The sequence below is a fragment of the Pristiophorus japonicus genome, chromosome 13 (genome assembly GCF_044704955.1).
Source record: "Pristiophorus japonicus isolate sPriJap1 chromosome 13, sPriJap1.hap1, whole genome shotgun sequence".
NCBI classification, from domain to species: domain Eukaryota; kingdom Metazoa; phylum Chordata; class Chondrichthyes; family Pristiophoridae; genus Pristiophorus; species Pristiophorus japonicus.
The window spans coordinates 118,180,058-118,192,378 of NC_091989.1; the positions used below are offsets into that span (position 1 = coordinate 118,180,058).

Consider the following 12,321-nt stretch of genomic DNA (forward strand, 5'->3'; position numbering starts at 1 on the left):
TATGTAGGCTAGGTTTTATTAAAAACAGCTGTTTGATTGTTTGTATGGATCTGTGGTTTCCATGGAGATACACACACACACATCGACTGACTACTTATTGCTTGCCAGAGTAATGCCCTGGTTGTAAACCATCGCTTCCTTTAGCAGCTTCACTCAAAAGAACTTCACAAATATTCAGTTGAAGCCAGAAAACTTCATACTTTGTAATATTTTAAGATTATTTGAACTTTGAAGAACATTCCAAGGATGAAGCAGATTCTGCTTCGCACTGATACTAAAGTTGCCGGGTGAACTTTTCCCAGGCTGAGTTCCATAGCTGACGCCTTTTATCATAAAATCGCACCATTTCCCCATAAGCCACCTGCTGTGCAAGGTGTCAGCAGCAGTGGAAAATGTCACCATAGTGTAAATGCACCCTAATAGTGCTCCTGAGTTAGATCCTTTTCTCTAATTGAGTGAAAGAGTGTCAAAAGTCACCAGTCATTTAGTAACAAAATAATTTATTGTCAGTAATAGTTATTGAAAGCAGAATATATAGATAGAAACTTGAATTATTGGTAAATAGCACAGTGGCATATGCACCATGTTAATATTTGGGTACTTTAATATCTTTACTTTTACTCAAAGCATTATGGATGAAGCATGTTACATACACAGCTAATATGTTCAATAATCTGCATGTCATTTTAGCTCATTTCTGTACATGTTTGGTGATGGAATAGTAGATATACTTTGCAGTATACACTCAATACACAAAGCATTTGGAAAGTCCAACAAAGCAGGATATTTACCAAGTTTAAAGGATTTCTTTAAGCTGGGGGGAAATGTTTGTACGAACTATTAATTGAAAGAGTACTATTGGTCTTACTGTACTCTGATTATAATCTGAAATGATTTAAATTGCTTAGATAATTTTCAAAATAGCACACCTAGTTATAATTAGTGCACCTCATTAATCCACGAGATTAATGTTAGGTTACGGAGGCTCATGAAGTTCCATATTTTAAGACACATTTTGTGAGGTTCCACTCTTGGTGTTTTCTGGTGATTATTCACCACAGTGGGGGCGGAGGCTCATAAAATTTACGCAATTGTGTCTGTTTCGGCACCCAATTTTGTCCCATTATTTATTCTTAACCGAAAGCAAGAGGAGTTGAAGGGATGTAGGTATAGGGCGGGTAAATTAGAACTATTTGCTCCCGTGGAGGGCATGGATTGGATGGGCCTAATGGCCTGTTTCCGTATTGAAACTTCAAGGTATTTCTGTGATACTGATGTATTAAGGAACTTTTTGAAGCATACTTATTTCCTGGAGCAACCTGCACCAAAACTGCCCCCAACATTGTTGTATTTGGACGTTGGGGAAAGATGAGATGCAGCAAAACACAATAGCTGCTTCAGCATGAACTCTGCAAATGGATTTTCAAACTTTAAGCCTACTTTTCATTCACTCTTAAATAAAAATGAAGTGTAGTGCAATATATGTTTGCCAATCTGATTACATCATGGCCATTACCGAATGTTGCACAATACCCCAAACTCTGGTAATAATGCTCTCTAACACATGCCCCTGACATGCACAGGGAATTCATATTGCAAAATTGTGCATTGCCAGCCTGTCATTTTCTTCCCATTAAAGCTAATGGCTGTAAGATCACATGCTTGAGAATGAGCAATTTTGTGATATGTGCTCCTGGCATGTCAAGTGGGGTTTGCATCAGAATTTGTATCCTAGACTGGATCGACTGGGCTTATATTCATTGGAATTTAGAAGAAGAATGAGAGGTGATCTCATAGAAACATATAAAATTGGCAGGATTGGACAGGTTAGATGGAGGAAGAATGTTCCCGATGTTGGGGAAGTCCAGAACCAGGGGACACAGTCTAAGGATAAGGGGTAAGCCATTTAGGACCGAGATGAGGAGAAACTTCTTCACTCAGAGAATTGTGAACCTGTGGAATTCTCTACCACAGAAAGTTGTTGAGGCCAGTTCGTTAGATATATTCAAAAGGGATTAAGATGTGGCCCTTACGACTAAAGGGATCAAAGGTATGGAGAGAAAGCAGGAATGGGATACTGAAGTTGCATGATCAGCCATGATCATATTGAATGGTGGTGCAGGCTCGAAGGGCCGAATGGCCTATTCCTGCACCTAATTTCTATGTTTCTATGATTTTTTTCTTCTCTTGTAGGTTAATTAAGGGCAAATATCTACAGTCTGAGAATAATGTTAAAGTAACTGGTTATGTTTAAAGATTACATTTAAAACTGGAAATATATTATTTTCATACAAAGTAGATGGTATGAAATGTTGTTTCCATTATCAATATATTTTATTATCACTGACATATATTGTGCAATTAATAATTTGGGGGCTTATTTTCTTCATTCCTATGCAGTTGCTTGTACTAAATTCCTCTGGGTACTTATTTTTAACCTGTTTATTTTAACTGGGCGAACATATACTCAAAAAATATAGGGAAAGATTTGTCATGAATGCTCTAAGTGTTCATAGAGAAAAATATACCTTTTTATATTAAAGTAATTATTCCTAACTTAAAACTTTAGGTTGTTAAAAAGGATGAGTTAATTCATTTTAATATGCCTTCAGTAGGATAACAAAACAACCAAACAGCCACCCCAGAAAGCACTTTGTGACATTATTTCTCTTTTGCTTTTTCATTGTAGGTCCCAGCTCCTTTGTAAGCACCCACATAGCCTGTATTTTCTATCGTATCCTCTCGACCAGTCTTCCCTTTGCCTTTGCCACCTTGATCAAAGCGTTCTTTATGGGAGCCGGTATACTTAGATGTGTCCGTTAGTCTGTCGACAGCAGCAGCCTTCATTACTTTCTAGAGAGAAAATAATGCTTCATTACAAGAATCTAGAAAAAGAACAAAATTAAGACAGAGAGGGGCATTTGCTCCACATGGCTATTGCTGATTACAAGTCTAGACTCCAGATTTGTGCTCCTACCACAGAGTAAATCCAAGTAACACTTACCGACATCCCATTCAAGTACCAAATACTATATATATATATTTCAGAAGAGTCAACGAACAGCAAGATACATAACCCCGCTGAAACTGCGGGTGAAAAAATGTAATAAACCTGTTTCATGAAATCACTTGATTCATATGGAGAAACAGTATAGACAATGACTGTCATGGCTATATGATATTTAATACCAATTGACTGGCCTTTCAGAGTTACAGTGTTGGATAACTACCCAGTTTTAACAAGTTATACATTCATGTTAACCAAGTAATGTAATATACACCAAATTTGGTGCATTTCGCTGATATTTTCATGAATTGCAATTAAGAGAAATCGCTTTTTAATAAATTAAAAAAGAGTATATGTCACCCACATATACACTCTGCAATTCAAAGTCACCTATCATTTAATCACCGTTACATAGGGCCGTATATTCCTTGTATGCTAGTTTTTGCTAGTTGCAAAGCAACGGGTAGTAAGTATAACAGATGTTTCTCTTGCTTTTACTACCCTCTGAGCTTTTCTTCCATGTTAAAATGTGATCATGGAAAATAATGGGGAAAATACTTGCATGTAATACCTTTTTAAAGACTAATCATAAAAAGACTATCTGATTTGCAAATAGAGGTCAGGATTTGAAACACAAACTGAATTATTAACTCACCTGCAGGTTAGTTATACAAGATTTAAATAATTGTGTAGCTCTCAATTGAATAAGGTGTTTTAGGGGAATATTAATAACTGTCTTCTTCTTCTTAGGCGGTCCCTCATATCGAGGATAACTTGCTGCCACGCCAAAAAGTGATGAGTTCACAGGTGTTTCAATGAAGGACCTAATATTCCAGGTCCAGAACTCATATTGAAGGGTGGAAGATAACATGTGGTGGCCGTTGCACACCAGCCATCAAACGGGCTTGACAGAGCTAGGTCTTGTTTCAATGGCAAGGATTGACCAAGACGACTGGAGACCAGCTCTGCTGCACGGACCTAGTGCGTACACATATCGCAGCGTGGGCTGGCCCATGCTGTCCCTGGGCCCTCGTGTCTTCTGGGCCCCAAACTCACGCCTTCTGGATCCCGATCACGTCGCTCTACAGATTGTAGAGTAATAACTGTTATGTATTAATGAACAATGACAACCAGATGATCAACAAATATTTAAGTGAAATTCATTGAATGAAACACAGCAACTATCTTTTTGACATACAGCTGGTTTCAGGTCAAATATGGTAACAGCCTGGTATTAATGTTCAGAGACATATGGTCAGCCTCCACTAGGATAGCATAGAGAGAAAAAGATTGAAATATAATTCCAAAAATACATTGTGTGCTCTCGTGCAACATAATAGGAGTTCCCCAGCATCATCTGCATAATAGGTAATATTTACTAGAGGTTGAATGTCCCTTGTTGTATCGTGACCTTTGTCCTTTGTGAATAGGTGACAGAGATCAGCACCCTGTAAGGTTTAATCTCTCCATCCATTCAGTATCAACATTATTTGTAATAGTGACTCTAATTCTGATGTTTCCATTTCATACCAGGAACATTGAATTAAAGAAAAAACAAGTTAATTAGGATAAACTAACATAGAAGCAAAGCACATTACAGCTTTTAAAAAAATGTATCTGGACTTTGTATTAAATCATTTTGAAGTGAATATTCACTTCAGTATAGCTGCAGGGCCAGTGATGTTCCCTGAGTGCAGCTCCGCTACCTCAGGAAATAATCTTGCTTCCTTTAACATAATGGACCAAATCTTGCGGCGAGCAACTTTTTCTTGCACTCTTCAGCTTAAAAAACTTTTGCCCAGCAAGTTGCTGGAAGTGCAAACTGATAACAGCGTGGTGAGGGCAACAGGGTATCTGGGGCCTTGGTGAACGATGAGTTCTAAAGGTTGAGAAATAAACAGAGGAAGGACTGAGAAGGAAGGTGAATTAGAGTGGGTGAATTCAATGTCAAATCAGGTACAGAAACAAATAAAGAGAGGGAAAGAAAGATTGGATTAAGAGAGTGAGAAGGAAAGAGACAGAAAGAAAAAGTAAGAAAAAAAAGAAAAAATTTAAATCTAAAAAGTCGTGAACTCGCCATTATTTTTCCAGCAACATTTGAGCCGCTATTCCCTCTAATTGAGACACTCCTGGTCTTGACGAGACAGGAATCCTATAAAGTTTGAGGTTTCCAGTGACTTTTTGATTTAAACATTAGGAATTTCTATTCTTTATTTTATATGTTTTCATAGTACTAGCAAATTTATCTCCAGAAATGCCAACATAAAATATAGAACTCCTTTAGCGATGCACTAACAAGGGTAGGGTGAAGGAACGTGTGATTTTCTGTGCTTATGCTCTCCCCGGAGCCGTGCTACTAGTAGTGATTTTGGTGGGCATCAACACCAGAAGCAATTTTATCTTATAGTTTGCATATGATGCAGCAAATACAAGTCTTGCAGTTATTTAATGAGTGGCAGGGCAAAGATAGAACAAGGTTATGTGTCGGTAGGTTCTTCTTTCCCCAGAGGACAGTAGATTTATGGAATAAGTTGCCGGCTCATTCAGTGAGTGTGGATTCACTGCATACCTTCAAAAGAGAGCTGGACTAGTTCCTGGCCAAGGCAGAAATCACGGTGTACAGAGGAATTTGTTTTGATCATCTTAAGAGTCGGAGAGGAACTTCCAGATTTTTTTCTTACTAAATTGGCTGTGGTTTTTTTTTTATTTTTTAAATCGGTTCTTTTTGCCCCTGCCAGGAGATATCCGCCCAGAAATTCCGGCCTCCCCCGGTCCGTACGGAGTGTCTATGGACCCGGGAAGGCATGCGCTGAAAATCGGCTTTTCTGATCTGTCAAGCTCCAAGCTTGACAGATCATCCGCATCTCGGGAGCGAGGACATTTGCAAGGGCAAGATTGCGATATTTACCCATATCTTGCCCAGCAAATGTCCTGAAAACCCTTGCGCCTGATAAAAGCAGACGCATAGCCTACTTTTACAGGCGTAAGAGTCAAAAAACACATTTAAAACATAATAAAATGAAAAATACACATTTTATTTTTAAAAACCCTGCCCACTACGTTAAATTTATTTTAAACCATAATTTAAAAACTTTTAAAAAACTCGGAGAAAAACATTTTCTCTAAGATATTTATTAACTTTAATTTCAATTCATTTTAATTATGTGAGGTGTGTTTTATATTTTTTATTTGGTGTTGTTGCGTTTGGGTTTCTTTTCTCAATTAATAGCAATGAGAACTCGTAGATACAGAGTTCTCATTGCTATTAATTGAGAATACTGTACCTGATTGGTTGAGCAGTCACACGTGACTGCACCTTCTGCGTGGGAACCTCGAGGACGGGAGCACGCTTCGCAGCGTGGGAAGAGAAGGCCTCCCCACCGGAATCCCATGTTCCTCCCCGACCACCGGGTACTTTCGTAGAAATGTTTCAGGTCGGAGGCAATTGCCCGCGGGAAGCCTCTGACTGGAATTTCAGGGCCAACATGACTATTAGTGGGTGGGTGGTGTTGGGCATCATGACTGTGCGGGGCAGGTGGTCTTTTCCTGTCCTGTTATTTTAGCATGTTGGTACATCCTCAGCCCTCACCAACAGCTGTATGTAAGCTGTCCAATCATGTCCTGTAATGTTCATTCCCTCGCCAGAGAATTTACACTGATTCACTCACCGTTACACCAATACTTGCTGGGTCTTTTCCTGCAATCAGCTTGTAGGCTGCCTCAATTGCTTCCTCCTTAATTCTGCCTTTGAATCTTTTTGGAGCAAGCTCTGCCAAAGCATTTTTAAACTCTTCAAACGTGATTATTCGAGCTGTCTTGGCTCTGTGTACAAATGTAATTAAAATGCTTCATTTCTGATCAAAAAGATTGGCAATGGGAATTCTGAAGCTATCCCACTGAGAGTTACAAACAGCAATTATTTCATGTTTTAATTATTGCAGATTCACGCCAGGAGTAAAACTTAAAGAATTCAGCTGTGTTTAACTTTATAATCTACAATTTCTTAGATTTGCAACAAACCTGATTAATTAGGAATTTGTTAAATGTTCTTCACTTAAGACACATCATAGTATCGCAAATTTAGAACAAATCAATACTGAAAATCATATAAAGTCTAAAGGATCGTAATTTAATTTTATCAAACAATTTCTAACTTTGGCAAAAGACTGATGCCTCAGAACTGTGGGCTCTCTCTAGATCCATTTATTCAGTTTGCATTTTCAGCCAGTTATTTCATGAAGGAATTAATATTCGAGCAGAATGAGATTAGTGGTAATTCGCTAATCACATAAGGCCTTATTTCCTTGTGGCATTCTCCCTAGCTGTCTGGTTGGGAAATTCACGTGACCCGAGCTTATGGTGGATTTAAGAGAGAAGCGGTTTCAAAATGACACTATACGTTAACTCTGCTTTCTCGCCACAGATGCTGCCTGACCCGCCGAGATTTCCAGCATTTTCTGTTTTTATTCAAAATTACACTAATGACCTTAATGAGCTACTATACATATGCGTTATTGTAGCACTCTTTGTAAAAGGAAACTGGATTTACTTTTATATTAACCCGAGACTACTGATTAAATAAGGATAGTTTATCAATGTGGAGATAGAAAGATAAACAGCAAGTTCTAGGAATCTGAACAAAAAAATAGCAAGTGCTGAAAATGCACAGATCAGTTATCACCTCAAAGAGGAAGATTGATTAATAGTCAGATCCTTCATCAAATAATGCTCTGGGAAGCTGTATTTTACCTGATTGCACTCGTTGACAGCATTAAATGCCTTTTGGTCAAATGCAGATTGGGTAAGAAGCCATTTGGATTTCTTGCTAAGTCTGTGTAGCACTCACAGGTACATGATGTGACCGAGATAGCCCAGAAGCTGTTAAGTTTTTTTGGGGTGGACTCATGATCACTGAATGTTGGATTGAGATTTCCCACATTAAAAGCTTAAAAGCGAGATATGACAGAGTGACCAATCAACTTTCATTCCATCTGTTTGAACCAAATAAAAGTAGAGGTTTCACTTCAAAAGGAGTGTGTTTTGTACCACCCATACTCCACCAAAATTTCAGCTAGCCAATCTTAAAATATATCTTTAGTTTCTGAACCTTAAATAATGCCAAATCATTCAATACAGGGTGTGCAATATTTCTATGTTGAAAAATTATCTGGTACCTACTTCACTTTTGAAAAGACAATATCCACATCAGTTGAGGTGACTGCTTTGCCATCGATGATTTTACAGTCTTTGCACAGCTTGGCCCAGTTTTTCCCGGTCATTTCGTTCCCAGACGCTTTGGTGTCTCCATATGCTGCAAATTTTTTAAATGACTCGTGTAATGTTTCCATGTTAACGGAACCTCCTTCTGCCATCTTCCAGATTATAACTGAATAATTGAAAAATAAACAGCTAAGAAATAGGAGCAGGGAGTAGGCCATTTGGCCCCTCGAGCCTGCTCTGCCATTTAATAAAAACATGGATGATCTGATCTTGGGCTCAGCTCCACTTCTCTGCCCGCTCCCCATAACCCTTCACTCCCTTCTCGCTCAAAAATCTGTCTATCGCCACCTTAAATATATTCAATGATCCAGCCTCCACCGCTCTCTGGGGAAGAGAATTCCACAGATTTACAATCCTCAGAGAAGAAATTCCTCCTCATCTCAGTTTTAAATGTACAGCCCCTTATTCTGAAACTATGCCCCCTAGTTCTAGATTCCCCCAAGAGGGGACACATCTCTCTGCACCTACCTTGTCGAGCCCCCTTGGTATCTTATATGTTTCAATAAGATCACGTCTCATTCTTCTAAGCTCCAATTTCTATAGGCCCAACCTACTCAACCTTTCTTCATAAGCCAACCCCTTCATAGAAACATAGGGCCCAAGTTTCCACACGATAAAAAACGGGTGCCCCTCCGAGCTGGGCGCCCGTTTTTCGCACCTAAAACGGCGCCGGAAAAAAAACGCGCGATTCTGGAGCGCTTTGCAGCTTCTTGTCTGTTTGGCGCGGCACCCAGGGGGGACCTAAACTGCATGCAGTACTCTAGGTGTGGCATCACCAATACCCTGTACAGTTGTAGCAGGACTTCTCTTCTTTTATACTCCATCCCCTTTGCAATAATGGCCAACATTCCGTTTGCCTTCCTGATTACTTGCTGTACCTGCATACTAACTTTTTGTGTTTTGTGCACAAGGACCCCCACGTCCCTCTGTACTGCAGCATTTTGTAATTTTTCTCCATTTAAATTATAATTTGCTTTTTTATATTTCCTGCCACAGTGGATAACCTCACACTTTCCCATTTTATACTCCATCTGACAAATGTTTGCCCACTCACATAACCTGTATATATCCCTTTGCAGATTTTTTGTGTTCTCCTCACAACTTGCTTTCCCACCCATCCTTGTATCATCAGCAAACCTGGCTACATTACACTTGGTCCCTTCATCCAAGTCATTAATATAGATTGTAAATAGTTGAGGCCCCAGCACCGATCCCTGTGGCACCCCACTAGTTACCGTTTGCCATCCAGAAAATGACCCATTTATCCCGACTCTCTGTTTTCTGTTAGCCAATCCTCTATCCATGATAATATATTACCCCCAACCCCGTGAACTTTTATCTTGTGCAGTAACCTTTTATGTGGCACCTTATCGAAATCTGCCTGGAAATCCAAATACACCACATCCACTGGTTCCTCCTTATATCCTCAAAGAACTCCAGCAAATTTGTCAAACATGATTTCCCTTTCATAAAATTGTGTTGACTCTGCTTGACTGTATTATGCTTTTCCAATTGGCTTACTGCTTCCTTAATAATGGATTCCAGCATTTTCCCAATGACAGATGTTAGGCTAACTGGTCTATAATTTCCTGCTTTCTGGTCTGAGTCCTTTTTTAAATAAGGGAGTTACATTTGCGATTTTCCAATCCGCTGGGACCGCCCCAGAATTCAGGGAATTTTGGTAGATTACAACCAATGCATTCACTATCTCTGCAGCCACTTCTTTTAAGACCCTAGGATGCAAGGTCCAGGGGACATCCACCTTTAGTCCCATTATTTTACTGAGTACTTGTTCTTTAGTGATGCTGATGTTTTTAGTTCCTCCCTCCCTATAGCCCCTTGATTATCCATTATTGGGATGTTTTTAGTGTCCTCTACTGTGAAGATCGATACAAAATATTTGTTCAAAGTCTCTGCCATTTCCCTATTTCCCAATATTAATTCACTAGTCTCACCTCTAAGGGACCAACGTTTACTTTAGTTACTCTCTTTTTTATATGCCTGTAGAAACTCTTACTATCTGTTTTTATATTTCTTGCTAGTTTATTTTCATAATCTATCTTCCCCCTATTATTTTTTTAGTCGTCCTTTGCTGGTTTTTAAAAAGTTTTCCAAACCTCTAGCCTGCTACTAATCTTGGTCCCTTTGTATGCCATTGTTTTTAATTTGATACTATCCTTTACTTCCTTAGTTAGCCATGGATAGTTCTCTCTTCTCTTAAAGTCTTTTCTTCTCACTGGAATATATTTTTGTTGAGAGTTATGAAATACCTCCTTAAATATCTGCCACTGCTTATCAACCATCTTACACTTTTAATCTATTTTCCCAGTCCACTTTAGCCAACTCTGCCTTCATACCTTTGTAATCTCCTTTATTTAAGATCAGGACACTCATTTAAAATCCAACTTTCTCACCCTCCAACTGAATTTGAAATTCAATCATGCTATGATCACTCTTCCCTAGAGGATCCTTTACTAGGAGATCATTTATTAATCCTTTCTCATTACGCAGTACCAGATCTAAGATAGCCTGCCTCCTGGTTGGTTCCGCAATACACTGTTCAAAGAAACCATCCCGGATCCACTCTATGAACTTTTCCTCAAGGCTACCTTGGCCAGTTTGCTTTATCCAATCAAAATGAAGATTACAATCATCTTTTCTTACAAGCCTCCATTATTTCTTGATTTATACCCCATCCAACAGTGTAGCCACTGTTAGGCGGCCTATAGACTGCGCCCACCAGTGACTTCTTCCTCTTATTATTTCTTATCGCCACCCAAACTGATTTTACATCTTGATCTTCTGAGCCAATATAATTTCTCACTACTACACATCTCATCCTTTATTAACAGAGCTACCTCACCTCCTTTTCCTTTCTGTCTATCCTTCCGTATTGTCAAATATCCCTGAATATTCAGTTCCCAGCCTTGGTCACCTTGCAACCACGTCTCAGTAATGGCTATCAGATCATACCCATTTTTATCTATTTGTGCCGGCAACTCATCTATCTTGTTACAAATGCTGCGTACATTCAGATAAAGAGCTTTTAAATTTTTTTTTTAAACCATTTTTCCCTTTGACCCCACTTTCTGTTGCACATTATTCTTCAAGGTGCTAATGGCAATTGAAACAACAACAACTTGTATTTATATAGCATCTTTAATGTAGTAAAACACAGGAGTATTATAAGACAAAAATTGTTTGCAACCATATTAAGGTTTCACATCTAGGAGATGCGACGATACAGTGGTAGAACGTGCCAAAATAATTTATAAAATCTCAACAGCAAATGCTGTGAAATTGACTACGGAGAATATCTGGAAGAGATGGAAAGGGTTTCAACAACTTACATTTATCTAAGACCTTTAATGTAGAAACCATCCCAAAGCACTGGTGAGGGCTACGGCTAAATTACAGATTTAATAAATAAGTAAAACAGATAAGAAAAGTAGAGAGAATTGGGAGAATTGAGAGGTGGTTAAAAACTTGGTCGAAAAGGTGAACAGAGCAGTGGAGTGTGAAGGGTGAAGGGGTCAAGGGAGGGAATTTCAGACGGTAGGGCTGAGGTAGCTGGAGGCTCTGCAATCAAATAGTGGGAGGCAGGGTGCAGAAAGGGCCAGAGTAACAAAGACCAAAGAGTGCAGAAGCAGGTATAGGAATAAAAGTATGAGGATTTCAAATTCAATGTATTGAGAACAGAATGAAGTAGATGGGAAAACAAAACTTAGTGAAGGACACGATATGTGCAGCTGAGTTTTGGACAAGTTGATAAGTTTAGAAGTGCCAAAAACATGGATAAGAGTATCCCTGAGGAGCCAGCTAAGCAAAATGTTGACAGAGTGGAGGGTGCAACATTTGAGGTTACTGCCCTGGGAGGCCAGTGAGAGGTGCTATAATGGGCAAGGTGGACAACACCAAAAGCAATGGTCTCATTCTAGAGGGACTGGAACTTCTGATAGGAGTAGGAGACAAGGTAGGCTAAGGGATAATGTAGAGTATGGGAAAAGACCGAGAGAGGTATGGTACTGGTATGG

General features: G+C 39.1%; 1 protein-coding gene across 6 annotated transcripts in view; it reads right to left on the reverse strand.

The window, feature by feature from the left end:
• Positions 1-510: 510 nt before the first annotated feature.
• The window catches only part of LOC139278261 (tubulin polymerization-promoting protein family member 3-like), a 38,807-nt gene continuing 26,996 nt past the window's right edge, over positions 511-12,321 (reverse strand). For 5 of the 6 annotated variants that reach the window (XM_070896910.1, XM_070896908.1, XM_070896912.1 and 2 more), the window contains 3 exons: positions 8,186-8,393; positions 6,676-6,829; positions 511-2,853 (listed from right to left, as the gene is read on the reverse strand). In XM_070896910.1, the coding sequence (XP_070753011.1) occupies positions 2,662-2,853; positions 6,676-6,829; positions 8,186-8,379 (540 nt within the window). In that variant the 5' untranslated portion in view covers positions 8,380-8,393 and the 3' untranslated portion in view covers positions 511-2,661. Of the gene's footprint in view, positions 2,886-6,675; positions 6,830-8,185; positions 8,394-12,321 lie in introns of all 6 variants that reach the window. The other variant, XM_070896909.1, reaches the window with a different exon arrangement.